The sequence below is a fragment of the Larimichthys crocea genome, chromosome XI (assembly GCF_000972845.2).
Source record: "Larimichthys crocea isolate SSNF chromosome XI, L_crocea_2.0, whole genome shotgun sequence".
Taxonomy (NCBI): Eukaryota; Metazoa; Chordata; class Actinopteri; family Sciaenidae; genus Larimichthys; species Larimichthys crocea.
In genome coordinates, this window is record NC_040021.1 from 19,806,303 (window position 1) to 19,824,777 (window position 18,475).

At 42.6% G+C, this 18,475-nt stretch overlaps 2 protein-coding genes across 3 annotated transcripts; both read right to left on the minus strand.

Moving 5' to 3' along the window:
• Window positions 1-457: 457 nt before the first annotated feature.
• Window positions 458-12,833, minus strand: tnpo3 (transportin 3). Of its 2 annotated transcripts, none has more exons than XM_019271235.2 (23): window positions 12,513-12,833; window positions 10,822-11,022; window positions 10,323-10,396; window positions 9,398-9,554; window positions 7,861-8,004; window positions 7,159-7,334; window positions 6,943-7,081; window positions 6,657-6,803; window positions 5,931-6,038; window positions 5,756-5,847; window positions 5,372-5,511; window positions 4,869-5,060; window positions 4,696-4,787; window positions 4,546-4,622; window positions 4,385-4,445; window positions 4,041-4,181; window positions 3,748-3,864; window positions 3,564-3,658; window positions 3,329-3,485; window positions 2,959-3,126; window positions 2,761-2,873; window positions 1,409-1,492; window positions 458-1,101 (listed from the first exon to the last, which is right to left on the minus strand). In XM_019271235.2, exons 1-22 carry the CDS (start codon window positions 12,630-12,632, stop codon window positions 1,432-1,434), a joined length of 2,772 nt encoding a protein of 923 aa, XP_019126780.1. In that variant the 5' UTR covers window positions 12,633-12,833; the 3' UTR covers window positions 458-1,101; window positions 1,409-1,431. The 2 variants fall into 2 exon arrangements, with proteins under 2 accessions (XP_019126780.1, XP_027139721.1); XM_027283920.1 differs by having other exon boundaries at window positions 12,708-12,831.
• Window positions 12,834-13,277: 444 nt separating this feature from the next.
• Window positions 13,278-16,638, minus strand: calua (calumenin a). The gene is made up of 7 exons (XM_010751463.3): window positions 16,493-16,638; window positions 15,678-15,896; window positions 14,951-15,144; window positions 14,658-14,824; window positions 14,498-14,558; window positions 14,032-14,231; window positions 13,278-13,947 (listed from the first exon to the last, which is right to left on the minus strand). Exons 2-7 carry the CDS (start codon window positions 15,893-15,895, stop codon window positions 13,843-13,845), a joined length of 945 nt encoding a protein of 314 aa, XP_010749765.1. The 5' UTR covers window position 15,896; window positions 16,493-16,638; the 3' UTR covers window positions 13,278-13,842.
• Window positions 16,639-18,475: the final 1,837 nt, after the last annotated feature.

Genomic DNA, 18,475 nt, shown 5'->3' on the forward strand with positions numbered 1-18,475 from the left:
TTAATCAATCAATACTAAATTAATTGACTTTTTTATAGTTCTTGTAGAAACTATGGATCATTTTACTTTACTTTTATTTTTTATTGTAAATAAGAAAGCAGGTGATTTAAACAAAGACATTATTACAAAATGTTTCATATTTCCTCTCCTGTAGCGCCTCCATCAGGACAAATGTTATGTTTTTAACTCTGCTCGTAAGAAATATTTTTCTCTTTTTGGAAACATCAGAACCATATAAAGTCATTGTTCAGTTTGGACTCTGCTGGTTCAGGTCTGAGAAACCAGTTTGAACCAAATGTTCAGGACTACAGAAACTTTGTAGTTCATGGACCTGTCTTCAAGCTCTCACAGATGGTCATGTTTAAACGCTTAAATCAGTTTGTGTTTTTCACTAAGACTTTCACACCTGATAGATGTTTGTGTGGTTGACTTTCACACATGAAGCCAGACTCAGTTGTTGTTGTTTCAGTTGTTTTTTTATTGTTTACAACAAGGCTACATCACCGATGATGTCATGGTGTCAGTCTCTCTGTCATTACCCAGAGTTCACTCTGTCTCACTTTGTGGAAAAACAACTAAAATTCAACCAAAGTTAAAAAGGTCAAAGGTGACGCCAAATCCTCCAGCATTAAGCCTCCACAGGCAGCCGCTCAGCCAAGAGCATCATGGGAAATATTTTGGCTCTTTGTATGGCACGGACAAAAAACATCACGACCAAAGTCCCAAAAAATAAATCTTCTCTTAAAAACTGTTGACCAGGCACGTCCTACGATTGATTACTGATGAAGATCCAACAGGACTGATCCGCATCAGTTCACTTTGTGAACTTCTAGTCCTGATTCGCCCACCTTCTGGACCCGACCCCGCCCGCCTGACACCTGCTGCAGGTGTGGTCAGATGAGGTCGGGGGTCGGGGTGGAGGACTCAGTCTGTCCAATCAGTGTTCACTCTGTCAGTCCTTCAAAGTGATTCGTCCTGTTTCACATTCAAGTCCCTCCATCATCTTCATTACCTCCATCTTCAACGTGTCCCTTTGGATCCTCGTCTGCAGTCGCAGCTTTTTGCCGTCACCTCTGAATGTTGGTCAACAAAAGATTTAACCTGAAGAAGAAAAACAGCTGCTTAGTGTTGACACTTTATTTCATGATCTTTATCATTTTCATCACAGAATGTATCAAACAAACACAGGATTTTATTATTTTAATCACACAGCTGGTCGAAATAAGACTTCAAGTTTTCAAAATTTAATTGTGTTCAAGTCAAAGATGAACGTGCAACGTCCTGTTAGCCTTTCAAAAAAAAGCTTGCTAAAAACATTTCAGGTAAAATATTTATATAGGTTTAGACTGAAACTGTAAGTTAAGTTACCTGGTTCGTGTACAGTTACCTGTGTCGTGTGTACAGTTACCTGGTGTTGTGTGAAGGTTGCAGCTATCGGAACAGTCTGGTGAACTCTCTGATGGCCCAACACACCTGTTTACACTCCTCAGCACTAAAGAAATGAAGAAACATAAATATCAACCAGTTGTTTCAGGCACCCTGGTGGCTTACCTGGTGGCTCAACTGGTGGTGACAGTCCTTTGCTGTATGTCCCCCCCATGTTAAACTTCAGCAGGTGTAAAAACTGGTTTAATCAGGACTGTTCTATCAGTGACACGTGTTTTTACTATAAAGAGACTTGAAGTAAACGATTCTCCCTGCTGTAGTTTACCGTCTTCAGGTAAACTCAGGTGTTGTCTGATTCCAGGACAAGTCTGGACTCGCTGTTAAGACTCCAGTTTTTCCGTGTTCCACATTTAGATTGACGAGTCTTAACGAAAGCCTGTCAGACACCCTAGGCTGCTGATATGACTAATCGACATGCCACATCCTGTTAAACATATCTTTGAATGTGTCATGTTCCTCCACACGCCCCTGAACATCTCCCAGATCCAAATATTTCAGATGAATCACTGTGGCCTGCTGAGTTATTTATTGATCTTCTGATCTTGAGTTGATGTTTCTTTAATAAAGCCTGGGTGAAGCAGGAACACTCATTCGAAATGCAGATTTCTTTCTTTGACACAATCTGATTTTTTTGATTTTCTCTTTTAACCATCATTTAAAATGTTCTACACTCAACATAAAATAATCAATGTTCTGTCTTTTTCCTCCTCACAGTGTTGATGAGGTAGTTATCCCAGTTAACAACTGGGACATTTTCAGCTTCCAGTGATTGTGTCCAGTTTGTTTCAAAACGTGTATTATCATGCTGCAACATGAGGTGATGGCTGCAGATGAACAGTACAAGCGGAGCTTCAGGATGTCATCACAGTGTGCCTCTGCATCCAAGCTACCAGCAACCCGTTTTCATTCCCTGTAATTTATGCCTGTTTATGTGGTTTAACACTGTTACCATGGGGCATGGCATCGTGTTCACAATGCTGACATTAGAAAACTGTCCACATGACACCACCTGCTGCATCTGCCTTATACAGTCTAACCCAGGTTTCATCAGAGAAGCCAACATGCAGCAAAGAGACCAGTGATGTGAACTTCACTGACTTTGGTCAGATAGATTTTTTTTTTAACCAACCACATGACTTATCAACCAATCAGAGTACTTATGTGACATTGGCACATTGTCACAGGTGAAATTTTAAAGTGTAAAGTTTTTCTGGTCAAATGTGGATGAGAAAATAAAGTTTATTTTTGCCAACAACAAACAGTCAGTTGGTCACTCATGTTACTTATGTTTCGTGTTTGCAGGTGGTATCTCACCTGGTGACCTGTTTGTGGAAGTCAGTCAGCTGCTTGTGAGTGACGGTCACGGCTCCTCCTGATGTTTCCTTCGGTAACCCTTTCAGAGCGCTTTCTAACCAACGACAGAATGTCTGGAGAAAAAGCAGAGTGTGAGTGATATGACAATGACGACGATGGCGATGACAGGTACACACCTGAACAGGTGTTTATACTCACAGGTCTGTCAAACACCATGACTTCCCACAGAACCTCAGCGACGTCGGGCAGTGTGTACGGCGGCAGACAGAAACAGCATGAGTGCATCAGCTGAGTGACGAGCTGCTGACCGTGCTGCTCCATGGCCTGACCAATCAGCTGCTTCCTCACCTCAAAGTCCTCCTCGTGCTGCAGAAACAAGACACGCATGTTCAAGGCATGCACAGACAGGACACACATGTTCAACGCTTGCACAGACAGAGGGGACACGTGTTTACTTCTACTTCAATCCAGCCAGTTCAAACAAACATAACTTTCAACATGTTGACGCAGAAACAGTGTGTGTTGATGTACATTTGAACTGGCTGGCTTTTTATTTATGTTTACTCACATCATTGGCGACTCCGGTGTGGATCAGGTCTCGGACAAACTTCATGACACTGCAATTGGCGTCTCGGTGGTCCAATGAGGTGGCAGCGATGGCGCACTGGATGATGTGAACGATGATGCTGCTGCTGAGTAAAGTGACGGGACTCCTCTGGACAAATCTAAAACAAATGGACCATGGGCATCAGTGGATATTCCTGAATGAAACCTTTTCTGTTCAGGTGAACCTGCAGACTCACCTGGTTGCCAATCTAAACAGGTCATCTACAGTGTCGGGATGATTCCTAAGACCGTTCTGCTGCTCCAACAGCTGGAAGGTCGGCATGCAGAGAGCCTGAAGGGCAGGGAAACAAGTCACAATCATTATCAGTCAGGGACACAGGTATGTTGAGGAGTCTACCTGGTGGACAGGTGCGAGCTTACCTGTAACATGTCGAGCAGGCCCTGCCTGCAGCCCTCCTCCATGCCGTACTCATCCACCAGGATGCTGCCCAGGTACAGGAAGCAGGAGTGTGGATACACCTGGTACACACTCACCATCTGATGACACACATCCAATCAGAAAATCAATATCCAGGTGTGAACCAATAAAAGATAATTTTTCAAAATCAGCTGTGACCAATCAGATCCTCAGTCCTATTCCTTCATCAATAAAACAAGCTATTACCGCTGGAAGACAAACAGAACAGGTATGTATCAGTCTAGGTCTGTCTCACCTGAGTGACGAGTGGCTGCAGAAGGGAGGCAGAGCCTTTCCCAACACATCGTACAGCAAACCTGAGACAGCGACAGCATCGTTCCACAATCCTGTTATCAGCCTGATGAGTGTTCAGTGTCTCTGACAGCACGGGCCAGATCTACAGGTGAGTCACATGACAGGTAAGACCAAATACTTTAAATCAGGTCTACAGGTGGAATCATTCAGGTAATACAATCTTATCAGACTGAACTGTAAGCTATCATGGAGGTCACATGATTTTGGTTAATCATAGAATACTTGTGTGTTTGTATAAATATTCAAATGTTCCAGGTGAGCCTCAGGTGATTTCAGGTAATTTACCTCCTGGATGACTTTTTGACATGGGTGAGTCTGTCCGTTCTCGACGATGGGGTTTGTGTGTCTGAAGAAAAAAACGAATGAACATGCTCACTGTCTGCTGTCGTCATTTAAATGAAGTTTGAATAATATGTGACCACAGGTTATCCAACAGGTAAACTCACCTAAAGATAACAGCCAGTCTGTCGAGCCACACTGTGGGATCAGCTGATTTACCATTTGTCGAATCTTCAGCCAGAAGCTGAAAAAACAAAACAACAAAGTTTTAGTTTGAAGTTTTATTTAGAGTTTGAGTCGTCTGTGTTCAGACAAACCTTTTTCAAAGCCAAGACCTGAACGGCACATAGATCACTGAGACACTCTGCGATCTTCTCCAGAGGAAGACGAGCCAGGACCAGAGCTGTACCTGTACAGGTAAACAAAAACAGGTAAGAACACGACTTCAGAACAGGTAAACTACAGGTGTACTCTTTGTGCAGTTGTGTACCTTTAAGCAGTCCTACGGCGGCCTCTGTGGACAGGGCAAAGGAGTCGAGGGAGCGGGCAATGTCCAACAGACCCTGAAAGTGTTGAGCCATGTGATCTCTGCACACTGAACAGATATTGTGGATCGCTTTCGCTGCTGCCGATGCCAGAGGCTTCTCTCTGAGACCTTTCATCAGGTAGTTCAACACAGGGTCTGACAGGAAGAGGAAATACATGAATTAGTCAGGACTAACAAAATAAAAGCACAATCTCAAAGGAAATTGAGACGAGGAGGAGGATAAAAAGTTACACCGATGTCATGACTTTATTTTACTTATAAATAAAAACTTTCAGGAAACCAGTCAAATGTGGCACCTTTACTTCAGACAGACAGAGCTTCACTGCTAACTCGATCGAGTCAATATAGAGCCAGAAGCTGCCATACAGAACACACTGAAATTCAGACAGAACAATGAAACAGGACAGAACACAGACCAGGTTTACTTTGAGATCATGAACTCATACCGAGGAACCTTGGATTTCTGTCCACCACCTCGCTCATCTCTCCGACCAGCTCGATGCTCGTGTAACGGACCGCCATGTGGACGCTTTCTGGAAGTAAAACCACCTGCTGCAACACCTCTGACAACGTTGGGTTGTTCTCCCTGAAAGAACATCATAAACCTAGTCTCAACCATTTAAACTCAAATAATTACATTTAGTTATTTAGCTGACTCACAAAAAAGGGAAAACAATCAAAGGGACAGGTAAATACAGGTAAATCATACTGGTTGGTCTGTTCATTCAGAGGAATGATACAGAGAACCCACTAAAAACCACAATAACAGATATTCTTAATCATGTTTTCTAGACAATCGAAGAACCATATTAAGTGACTCCGATACTTACGGATCAACACTTTTGGCAATCGCAGCCATGATGAAGAGGACGGCCTCCGTCACCTCCCAGGAAGGGTTCCCTTCTTTTAACGTAGAATATAACTGAGAACACACAGAATGTATTTAAACGTAGAATATAACTCAGTTAATTGCTGTTGATCACGTGTGATTTAAATTAAAGATACCTGAGAGAAACACTCCATGGATCCAACAAGAAAAATGACGTCTTTAACGAGGTCAGAGACTCTCATCCTGAACTCGCCGAAATCGTCAGTGTCCTCAGGGATTCCCTCCTATTCAGTAAAACCATAAAATGACATTTTTAATCAAACTTACAGACTTTTCAACCCTATCTCTATCACAGGTTCCACTGCTACTGTAAGCATAATTCATTGTCATTTTATCATTCATTGTAATTCACTGTCATTTTATCAGTCATTGTAATTCACTGTCATTTTATCAGTCATTGTAATTCATTGTCATTTTATCAGTCATTGTAATTCATTGTCATTTTATCAGTCATTGTAATTGTACAATATGTTTGTGTTGATTTGTTCTGTACACGTGACATCTATTGCACGTCTGTCCGTCCTGGGAGAGGGATCCCTCCTCTGTGGCTCTTCCTGAGGTTTCTTCCACCTTTTTCCCTGTTAAAGGTTTTTTGTGGGCAAGTTTTTCCTCACTGGAACCGAGGGTCTAAGGACAGAGGGTGTCCCCCCCTGTACAGATTGTAAAGCCTCAGAGGAAAATGGACTTTGTGACTTTGGGCTGTACAAATAAAATCTGATCTGATTTGATTTATTGGACATTTTTAAACCAAATTTATCTGATGAGGTGATTTTAGATCAAAGTATCTGGCTAATTTCTCACAGACTAAGTAGGTTCTGGGTAGTCCAGATCAGGTGACTTACGTGGTCTGGGTCGAGCTGACAGTGTCGGGCCAAACAGTGCAGAAGTCTCTGGATATACGGTCTGAAGATGGTGTGAAGAGCTGCATCATTTATTTTATAGAGATGTTCTCCGAGACGGTACCAGAAGTTAAAGGAGATTTCCACAACCTGGGCCAGACACAGTCGAGAACACAAACAAGCATTATGAGAACCTGGACCTCAGACTGTAGGTGTTGTGGTTGTTTTTGTACTTCATACTGTAGCTGGGTTAGTGGTAAGGTTACTGTTGGGATGGTTATTTTTGCACCTCATACTGCGGGTGTCCTGCACAGATCAGCAGCAGTTCCAGTGTCCTCAGGTCTCCCATACCCTGTCCTGGACTCCTGACTGTTGTCTCTAAAAATGTCTCGCAGAGTTCAGTGAAGATCCTGCAGTAGTTCAGCACTCTAAGAAGAAAAGTCATACATGAATTACACTTATATCATGCACTGTACAACACAATCAGAATCTTGCAGATGCTTACTTGTCAAGGTCTTCTCGGGCCACAGCCATGTGATAGGCAGTCTCCAGTGTCAGAACGCCCTGGAAGAGCTGCAAAGCTAACGCCATATTGGTGTCTACATTTTCTATGGCGTAGAGAGCCGAACAGACACAGTCTGACGCCGCCTCATGGAGGTTGGTTGAGGTTTCATCCCTCTGCTGCGAACAGTAGAACATGACAGGGGTGTTTTACATTTTCAACTAACTTCTGATTCCCCCTTTCCTAAACGCGAAGCACATGTCTCTGTATGGCCTGATTCAGACTCAATCCTGAACTCCATTCATTTAACAGGAAAACTGGGACTGTATTTTGCCTGCAGGGTGTGCCAATTTATTATTATTATTTTAATGCAGTGATCTGCAGCAAACAAGTTGAGCCAGATCAACTTTTTTTAACGCTGTGGCAACCAATCAGATGATTAGATTAGTCAAAGAGCGAGGAAACAATCATGGCGAGAAAGCAAGAGAAATAAAATGTTATTTTCAGGCTGTTTCATAGCGGTTACCTTCATAACAAATAAAACACAGCGACTCCGAGGCAAATGTATTTTGTGACTTTGGGCTATACAAATAAAATTTGATTTGATTTGATACCCAACCCCTGCGGTGAGATTTACTACATCGTCGGATTTGTGCCGAAAACATCCCAAAGATGTCAGACTATAAAATTCTGCGTGAAGCTCACCAGGACTTGGAAGAGGACCATGAGCAGCTGGTTTCCAGCCATGAAGTTACTGTCGAGGACTCCCAAGTTGAACCAGCTGCCCAAACAGCGAAACACCTTGATGAACATCTTCTCATCGTTACCCGTCTTCTCCACACACGTCGTCTAAAAACAACACAAAGGGTGATACACATTTCTTTGGTTTATTGATTATGGGGACATCAGACTGATAAAGAACAGATCTAATTTCCATCATTGTCCCTTCAGTTCATCATTTTCAACAGGTGACAGTCTGAACTGCAGGCAGGTCAGTTCATCAGCCGGACTCTTTGACTAGGGAGCTATGCTGTGACATCACAATGCCACACTGTGACATCACATTATCTGGATGAAATAAGACCTTCCAAAAGAAAATACGTTGTCTACTCGGCAGCTGATGTTTCTCCAAACCCTGAATATATGATTCAGCTTAAACGGAGCCTTCACACATGGTCATGTTACCCACCATGCCACAGTCAGGTTACCCATCATGCAATGCTGTCTTTAAAACGGTGTGCTGAAAACAAGCCGGGTGGTCACTCTCCTCTTTACCACTTTAGGACACAGTGTCTGACTCGTCAGACCACGGGACAATTTTCCACTTCACCTCAGTCCACCTTAAATGAATTTGGGCCCTCTGTTCTCCATTTTCCTTTTTGCACGGTGGAGTCGTGGTGCAGTCAGAGATGGAGTGTGTTGATGTTGCTGAAGTGTTCCTCGTGAAGTGTGTTGATGTTGCTGAAGTGTTCCTCGTGAAGTGTGTTGATGTTGCTGAAGTGTTCCTCGTGAAGTGTGTTGATGTTGTTGAAGTGTTCCTCATGAAGTGTGTTGATGTTGTTGAAGTGTTCCTCATGAAGTGTGTTGATGTTGTTGAAGTGTTCCTCGTGAAGTGTGTTGATGTTGTTGAAGTGTTCCTCGTGAAGTGTGTTGATGTTGTTGAAATGTTCCTCAGCCCATGCAGTGATGTCCACGACAGAATCCTGTCTGTGTTTGATGCTCTGCTGTCTGCAGGCCTGAACATCACCGACACACATGATTGGTTCTCAGCCTGGTCCCTTGTTAGAGATTTCCTCTGATTGGCTGAATCTTTGAATGATGTGATGAAGTGTAGACGATGAAATCCACAGATTCTTTGTCATTTTACGTTGACAGACATTATTCTTAAATTGTTGCTCTATTTTCCAGAGAGTCTTTCACAGAGTGGTGAAGCCTCCACATCTCTACTTCACAAACACTCAGCCTCTCTGTCATGTGACTCACCTGTTGACAGGTAACCTATTCACTGAGATGTTCCAGCAGCTGCTCACAACTTTTACAGACTTTGTTCACACTGAACAACTTTGTTCATCAAATTCAAAATGTTCAATCAAATGTATGTTTACGTTTTGATCGGTTTCATTCTTCTGATGTTTTCAGTTCATAGTTTTAATTGTTTTCACCGTTTAACAAAGCTGGATGACTTTTTTAATATTTGAATACTTGAACATATTTGAAGATAAAGACATTGTGAGTTACTGACCAGCAGAGTGACCACGGTGCTGGAATAATAAGCCAGATCCTCGATGATTTCCGTCCTACGATTGGCACCGATTCGTAGAGATCGACTGTGAACTTCCTCTGGCAGCACTGTGAGAATCTCAATGAGGAAGGGCATGGAGCTGATGTCATTGTTGTACCTGAGAGGGGCAGAGACATGAACAGGAGAATCAGATCAAACTATCAGAGGAAAAAGTAACGTGATGATGTCATTAATTAATAACATGATGAAACACCTGTCAACTGCCAAAGGTCATGTTTAGTTAGCCTAGGTGCCCTCTGAGAGCTGTAACGTTATCCTCTTTGACCTTACATTAGACTTTTAAGCCGAAACCCACCGCACACGCCTCCGGCACGTCGTGTATGCACTGCGATTTTGGTCCATCCTGTGCGCGACTTCAAAACCCACTGGGAGTGTTTCAGAAGCGAGCATTTAGCCCGCCAGACTTTGTTTACTTGCTCAGATTTGGACATTTTCCAGGTGTATGTTCTTCTAAACATGCTTCTACATGTGTTAATATGCTACATAGTTAATTATTTTCGCTGTACTGCTTTGTCTGTTTTTACAATCCACAGTCTGCATGGGGTATTTTATTTTGAAAATCCACCGGATTCGCTTTGCTTTTTCTGTGGCAGGCTTCCGCCCGCTCGAGGTTCTCTGTGTAGATTGACGTGTGCTGCTCGCATCAAGCGGTAAAAATAGAACAGATGCCTATTCAACACGTAGCCAAGCGTAGAGACGCTACTGGGATGCGTCTGAGTCGGACCTCGGCGGAGCCGCTGGGGTTTGATACATTGACTAGAATGGCCGCGTATTACCTGCGATGACGCGACACTGACGCAATGTGCCGCAGATGGGCCCGGTGGGGTTTGGGCATTAGACAAGGACCAGTGCTGTGAATTCTTACTTTTCTATGAGCGTGTGAACACATCCTTTCCATGAGGCCATCTGAAGAGCGAGATCTGCGATGGCTAAAGCCAGCTGAGACAAACACAAACGTCAGAGGATTAAAACTTCAAAATAAAACAGACAGAGGATTCAAACTTCAAAATAAAACAGACATGAACTTTAACTTCCTGTTTTTAAGCTGATGAACAAGCATCATTTGTTTAAAACTGAAACAAACAGATTTATTGATCAGAATCAAACTGATCCGTTTGTGTCGATCAGAATCAAACTGTTTGTTTCGCGTCGTGCTAACAGGAAGTTGCTGTCGACACAGCCCTGATGTTACAACACAGGTTACACAAACATTGAACCATTGATGCAACGTCAAAGTAACGCTTCCTTTTAGATTTCCTGAACTTGAATTCAGGCCTCTCAGGGGTCAATCCTGATTGGACCGGTCGGTTCTGGTTCTTGCGGAGGCCTCCTTGGTTGTGCTGCGGTTCTGTCAGGTGTGTTACCTGTGTGACGATGATGGGGGACAGGTCTTTGAGGTTCTGGATGTGGGTGAGCAGCGAGTCTCGCAGTGCATTGTGTGTCTCTGGTGGAAGCTCGTAGAAGGACGTTTGGATCTTCATCTTCATGGTCTGAGCAGCAAAGTAACACGACTCCACATCCTGTTTGAGCTGCAGCAGCTGGTCAGAGATCTCCCATGCGTACATCTGTGGAGAGGAAGTGATGTCATTACACCTGAGCAGCTCACAGGAACCTCAATCAGAAATCAGATTCTGGTTCTGATTCACTGAGTGACACCCCAAAACTTCCTGAAAGGTCACAATGACATCAGAGGTCAGTCAGCGTTTTTATTGGTCGACCTGAGATGGTGGGCGGGGCTCTGCAGGTGTCAGCCGGGTCAGATCAAACCTGCAGGTCCAGACTATGTTAAACCAAGAACTAGGGATGGGAATCGAAAACCAGTTATTGTTGAGAACCGGTTCCCAGTGTTTCAATTCCTTGGAATCGTTTTAAATTTTAAAATGATTCCCTTATTAATACCAGAGGGCGCAAACGATGTCGCCACACACGCCGCGGCGTGCGTTCGACTCCAGTGAACATGGCGCCCAGGCGAACGTTTGGTTACACGTCACGAGAAAAGACGACGACAGGTTTTTGTCCTTTTTTCCAAACGAGAATCGATAAAGAATCTAAAATGGAATCGTCAAAATCTTATCAATCCCATCCCTACCCAGAACCACATGGACCGGATCAACCCGATGAAAACTTCATGAAGTCACCTGTGTGATGACATCATCACCTGTGTGATGACATCACCTGAGCAGGAACAACAGTCTTTAAACAGCTGAGAGACAGAAGCAGACCGTCAGCCGGTCCTGGTGCTGGTCCTGGTTCAGGTTCAGGTGGGCTTCATCAGCAAGGTGTCAGTGCTGGACTAGAACCTGCTGGACCAGAACCTGCTGAACCAGATCCACCGGCCTGACAACACTCAGCATGCCGGCTTTTATTCAAATGAACCAACAACAGCTCAGACCCAGGAAGCCTGCGATCAGCTGATCACAGACCTGAGCTCGGTCCTGGTCTGACTGTGCCACGCCCAAACGGGTTCAGTTTGACTCGGTTCTACAGCACCAGGTCCGGTCTGAAAGCTGAATGTTGCTGTCTGAGTCGCAGCCTGTCAGCGGGTAAATGTCACACTGAAATGGACTGTGGTTCCGAGCCCGGCTCAGAGTCCGGCTCGGAGCGGGTCTCAGTCGAACCCGTCTCGTGCACTCTCCAAACTTTGTGGCACCTCGGCCACGCTAACATGCTAACACAGCTAGCTGCAGCAGGCCCGTGGAAATCCTCCGGGACTCGAACCTGTGAACATTTTGTCCTTTAAACACACAAACAGCGTCCGAACCGACCCGCTGAGCTGGAGTCCGGGTTCTGACCGAGCCGCTCGCAGCTCGGTCAGCTAGCAGCTCGTGCAGCTAACGGCTAACTCTTTATGTTTTGATCCATTCATTTCGCTAGCTTAGCTTAGCCCCGTGCTAGCGGCAGGCTCCTCTGAGACTGCGCACTTCACCGAACTGTCGGTTCTGACGCGGATCACCGTCAAACCGGGTCAGACAGAACCGATCGGAACCGGCTCGGCCCTCTCCGTGGTCCCCCCCAGTCCCCCGGTCCGGGCTCGCGGCCTCTCCCATTTTCTCACCGATCTCTGGAGCTCCCCGAGCCACACCGACGCTCGCTCCTTCCCGGCGGGGTCCGGGTCGTGGTACAGGGCCTGGACCGCCTGGTAGACCAGGGCCAGGTTTGGTTTGCCCCCCTCCATAGCTGGGGTCAGAAGCAGGAACACGATAAGGCAGAAAGTTACCGAACACGGAGATGTGAGCGAACCCGAACCTACACGAACTGTGTGCCGACCGCCATCTCACAGGGTTCCCGCGTGCAGCCACGATCCTCGCCCGGCAGGAAACACCGGCACATTACAGGGACGGGAACATTGGTTCCGCTCTGTCACGATGGCAGGACTGCTGACACAGCTGCACCCAAAATATCTTAAATGAATCTGACAGTATTTATTCACACAATGCAAATGATCCCCGAATTTAACCTGAATGTGTCTGTAGACGAATACAGTTAATCACACTGCCTTTACAGGTAAACACTGCAGTTTACATTTTACAGGTAAACACTGCATTTTAAATTTTACAGGTAAACACTGCATTTTACACTACACAGGTAAACACTGCAGTTTACATTTTACAGGTAAACACTGTAGTTTACATTACACAGGTAAACACTGTAGTTTACATTACACAGGTAAACAATGTAGTTCGTACTTCATAAACAAAACTGATAATTTGTTCAACATTAATTTTAATAAAGTCATCTACTGAATTAATTTAAACTATTTCATGTTTCAGCAGTGAAGTCTTAAACTGTCTGTTCACTCAAAACAAACACAGAAACACCATTTAAACTTCAGATTTTTATTGATAAACAGGCTGTGTAGCATCAAATCCAAAATATGAATAAATGACTTTCTGACTGTGTGCAAATTCAAGTCAAACTCTTGTTTATTACTTTTGCAATGATATAAAACTATAGAGTAACAATTATTTTAAGTATTGACTTCTTCATTTACAGCTCCCTTGACTTCATTACATGTCTCGTGAAATCAAAGTTCTTGTTTTTTTTTTTGTTTTTTTTTACATAGTGATCAGAAATCCCTCATTGCACCAACAAAAATGAAAGAAATATGTAAGCATAAAGGTTACAGGTAAAAACAGAGAGGAGAGTTGAGTAAAGTGACAACAGCAGTAAAACAAGAAAAATAAAAACACTTCACTCGATTTCGAACTGAGTGAAGAGCAGAAACAAAGCAAACATCATCTGATGTAACAGAAGTCTCAACATTTTCAACTCCAAATGTAAACACAGAACAAAGTTCTTCAAAAGTTTTCGTGTGTTCACTAAATCAATTATTCTTCACAAACAAGAATTCATTCATGTTTTCTGTCTAAAAAACAGAGATGTCTCTAGAACTCGTCGTGTCGTAGTAATGCCTCACCGTACTCCGTCACCTGACTTCCAACAAACACTTCGTGTTTGTCGAGGATTTCCTGTTTGGAGAGTTTTCCATCCTGAATATAGACATAAAAACAGATGTTAAACAGTTACCATGCGAGCAAGTAAAAATGTGGCATTATGTGCGTTTAAACTCAGACCTGGTTCGCGTCTGACTCATGCATAAGGTGTTTGGCCTCAGCTTCAGCGTGGTCATAATCAGACGGAAGAATCCAGTCCATAGTTTCCTCTTTGTCCATCTTTCCATCTTTGTTTTTGTCTCTGAACTCAGAAAACTGCTGACGTTCTGACACAACCCACTCTGGATCTTCTGTGCCCTCCTGTGAAGCATACATGTCACCTACAGACGAGATGAAGTCAAACAAACAAAGATCTAATCATTCAATTCATCACTTATTATTAAATGTACCGGTGACTCTTTATGTACATTGTCCCCAAACCTGTTCAATGCTCCTAAACCTGTTGAATGTCCCTAAAAATGTTCTTTCTGAAACTGTCCAAACATCTGAAGGTGACTGAACTTTTCTGCAACATTTCTCTGGAGGGTCAAACTCGCCTTTTCAAACTGATTTTAAACTTCAGAGAGCTTCTGAGAGAACTTCTTACCGATGTACTCCTGCAGATCAATGAAACCATCACCATTCTTATCAATGTCTTCCATTGTTTCCTGTGACAGTGAGCAAGCACATGACATCAGTGACACTAAATGACAGTGACATAACATGACATCAGTAAAATCACATGACATCAGTGACATTATGCTCACCTGCACAACAATGTCCTTCATATGTTCTTGATCTTCTGGATGAAGAAAAGCAGTGAACTCTTGTTTGTCTGCAACCATATCTCTGTTTTTGTCTGCGACTCTGAATCGTCTCTCGTCTCGTATTATCATGCGAGTGTAATTAAACTCTGTGTCCAGCTGAGGGTCCTCTGTTTCAGGTAATCAATGAGAAAACTGATCAGTGTATCAATCAAAGAATCAATGAGAAAATTGTTGAAAATGAAGGAAATTGTTGGACTTGAACATGGCTAATTAAAAACATTTTAATTTGTTACCCAGGTAACTCCCATAGGTGACGTTCTTGTACTCGTTCCAGCTGATCAAGCCATCGTTATTCATATCAAAGTCTTTCCACTGAGACTCCACGCTGTTGTAAATGTGTTTCTTGTGAGCGTTGTTAATCCAAACCTTCATTTCATTCTCAGAAACAAAACCATCTTTGTTGCTGTCGATTTTGTCCACGATTATGCTGCAGAGAAAGCGTAATGTCATCAAAGGTTAATTATATTATAATATTGCATCAAGGCTGATGGATGTGATCTGATGTTTTTTTATAAACGTTCTGTTAATGTCCATCAACTCTGAAACATTTAAATGAATTAAAGTGTTTAACATCAATACATTAATTTAGCAAAAACAGCTCCAGTCCTCCCACGGCCCAGCGGATGACTATTTCAAACAAACCGAATAACTAAATAATCTAAATAAACTGAAATATGATGAGCTCTATGTAAACAAACAAAAACAGCCTGAACTTGCTGAACCAGTTTCCTCCAGGAATGAGGAAAGTGCACCTATGTACAGGAAAACATGCCTGCAGCACAGGTACACACCTGCAGCACAGGTTCAGGTCACTAAAATATTGAAAATCAGTTTGTGGATTTTATAGATAGATAGATAGATAGATAGATAGATAGATAGATAGATAGATAGATAGATAGATAGATAGATAGATAGATAACCTGACTCGTTCTTCTCAGTAACAGGTTTTGATGAACTCACCCCAGTCTCCGTGTACTCTCCTCTGGCGAGAGGCTGTCAAAGGTTTTGGCGTCCTCTTGGCCGAGAAAAGCTTCGTGGTCATAGTCGTGGTTTTTGCTGTCATCGTGTTCGAGGTGGCTGAGTGGTTCTTGGTGGTGAACTCGATCCTTCTTCTCTGTCGGTTTACTGCTGCCATAGACCACGCAGAGGACGAAGCACATCAGCAGTGGACGGATCATCCTGGCAGAAACCCCATAGATTAGATTAAACTAAACAGTGGATATTAGATTTTTTTAAATTAATTAAACATTAATGACTGTAAAGGTCGTCTGACATTAAAAGTGCTCTGTGTTTCTGTTTACATGTTCGTAGCATACTTTCCTGATCAGAGTATTTTTTACTGAGGTCACTGACAACTGATAATTCATTACTGATGGTTGATTGAGTTCCTGCTGATCAGATAAATATATAAATATCTGTCTAACATATGAGATGAATTTATTTTATTTTTTATTGTTTTTATTAGTAGTAGTATTTTATTAATTGTACTATAATCAATAAAAAATATTTCCATTAACAGATGACATATTATATTTAATATTTTTTTACTTTTATTCTAGTTTATTTTTGGTTCTGTTTTCTTTACTGAATTCAGTAACTTTTATTCGATTTTAACTTATAATAAATGACACGAGACACGTAATTCTGACCATCATCATCATCATCATCATCATCACCATCATCATCATCTCCGTCAGATGTGATGAAGTCTGCAGAATCTTCGTAAATTTCAGGTAAACATAAACGGCGCCAGTAAAGCTAACCTGAGCTCTTACCTGTCTCTGGTTGCAGCTCTTGGACGTGAACTTCACCTGAACTCGGAACGGGACCGTGTTTTCAGTCCTCGGTTCTCCGTCTCTTTTTCTTCCCGGACCATCTCACACACTCCATCCCCGCGGAACCGTTTTCGTCCCGCAGCAACCAATCCGGTGCCGTCTGTAACGCTTCTCCCCGTTTGATTGGTCCACTTCAGCAAGCATTCGCGTTCGGACAATGACGCCCGAGGGCTCTGTCATTGTACGCTCTTCTGATTGGCTGTTGTTTACGTGTGGGCCAATAGCAGCGGCAGGAGAGAGCGTGTCGTGCCACGTCCTCAAATAGGAAAGAAACCTGATTCATGACAAACACCAGTTTGTAAGAAAGACTTCAGGATCCTGTGATCCGGTTAGGCTTCAGGATCCTGGTTCTGTGATCCAGTTGACTATGAAAATAATCCCCAGGATCCTGGTTCTGTGATCCAGTCAGGTTTGGGTAAAAACGGGGGGCACAGGGGATAAGTAGATATAAAATCTTCTGTTTTAATCCTTTAATTAAACCAGGTTAGATTAATGAAATAAAAAAGAAATAATTAAAAAGAGATAATTAAAAGGAAAAAGAGTTTTAGAATAAGTAAAATCAAAATAAAATATATTGTGTGGGGTTGTAATAAAAGAAGAGAGAGTCTAGGGCCACTATTCAGGTAAGGCAGTGGGAGTAACATTTAAAAAATAAAAATTGTCTTACGGCCTCCAGGATTTTCTTCTATGTTTGTAAAATCACTTGACCCTTTCCTTGTTGCCTTAGAGGTCATTGGTAGGTTAAAAATGTTGGGAAAAATATCAAATTTATGAAGTGAATAAATATGACTAGTTAACATAGAAATATAGATAGGTTTTATTTATTAATTTGTATATATTTTTATTATTATTATCTACTAGTATTATTGGTATAAGAATCACATTATTAGTGCTATGATAAAATCAAGATATGGATAATACATGCATATCATCAAGTGCTATTTCACATCAAAACACACAAAGAAAATATAAAAGAAGTGCCTAATACATGAAATAAGTGTCAGGCCTATAGTTTAGTTTGTTTTTTGACTTCCTGTTTTATTGTTTGGTTTCCCTCACTTCCTGTTTGTGTTCATTCTAGGTGTCTTCACTCCCTGTGTGATTGTTTATTGCTTTCACCTGTGCCTCGTTAGCTCCTCCCCTTGTGTGTGTGTATATATGCCTGCTTCTCCCAGTGTGTCTTTGTTTGTCTGTATCCTTTTCTGAGTAGCTTTCCGGCATTTTTCCTTGTGATTAGTTTCCTCTCGTTTTGACCCAGTTTGTTCCTTGATCCTTCTTTGCCTAGTGTTCTGTACCTTTGCCTGATAAAATAATCCTCAGGATACTAGTTCTGTGATCTGGTTAGGCTTCAGGATCCTGGTTCTGTGATCCAGCTCAGTAATAAAAATAATCCTCAGGATCTGGGTACTGTCATCCAGTTCACAATAAAAATAATCCTTCAGGATCCTGGTTCTGTGATCCGGTTCACTATGAAAATAATCCCCAGGATCCTGGTTCTATGATCCGGTTCACTATGAAAATAATCCCCAGGATCCTGGTTCTGTGATCAGGTTTGGGGAAAAAACGGGGTGCACAGGGGATCTGTGGGGCATTGCCAAGAGAAAGCTGAACAGGAAGAGACCAAACAATAAAAGAGCTCAAGGCCGCGATTGAAGCATGTTGGTCTTCCATAGCACCTGAGATATGCCACAAGCTGGTAGCATCCATGCCACGCTGGATTAAGGCAGTCATTCGTGCAAAATGGGCCCCAACCAAGTACTAAGTACAGATGCAAGATTTTACTTTCAGAGGCCTGCCATTTTTGTATTTAAAATCCTTTTTTATTGATTTTAAACAAGTCTAATTATCTGAGTTTTTGAATTTGTGGTTTTCTGACGCTGCAAGTCCTAATCAGCAAAATCAAAACAAATAAAAGCTTGAAAT

Excerpts from the sequence above, each read along its gene's own strand:
- tnpo3 (XM_019271235.2), bottom strand. The coding sequence starts at position 12,632 with ATGGAGGGGGGCAAACCAAACCTGGCCCTGGTCTACCAGGCGGTCCAG. Across the intron at positions 4,623-4,695 it reads AGGTCTTGGCTTTGAAAAAG|CTTCTGGCTGAAGATTCGAC; the intron begins GTTTGTCTGAAC and ends TTGTTTTTTCAG. Across the intron at positions 2,874-2,958 it reads TCATGGTGTTTGACAGACCT|ACATTCTGTCGTTGGTTAGA; the intron begins GTGAGTATAAAC and ends CTTTTTCTCCAG.
- calua (XM_010751463.3), bottom strand. The coding sequence starts at position 15,895 with ATGATCCGTCCACTGCTGATGTGCTTCGTCCTCTGCGTGGTCTATGGC. Across the intron at positions 14,825-14,950 it reads CACCTATGGGAGTTACCTGG|AGGACCCTCAGCTGGACACA; the intron begins GTAACAAATTAA and ends TACCTGAAACAG. Across the intron at positions 14,232-14,497 it reads TGATCTGCAGGAGTACATCG|GTGACATGTATGCTTCACAG; the intron begins GTAAGAAGTTCT and ends TCTCGTCTGTAG.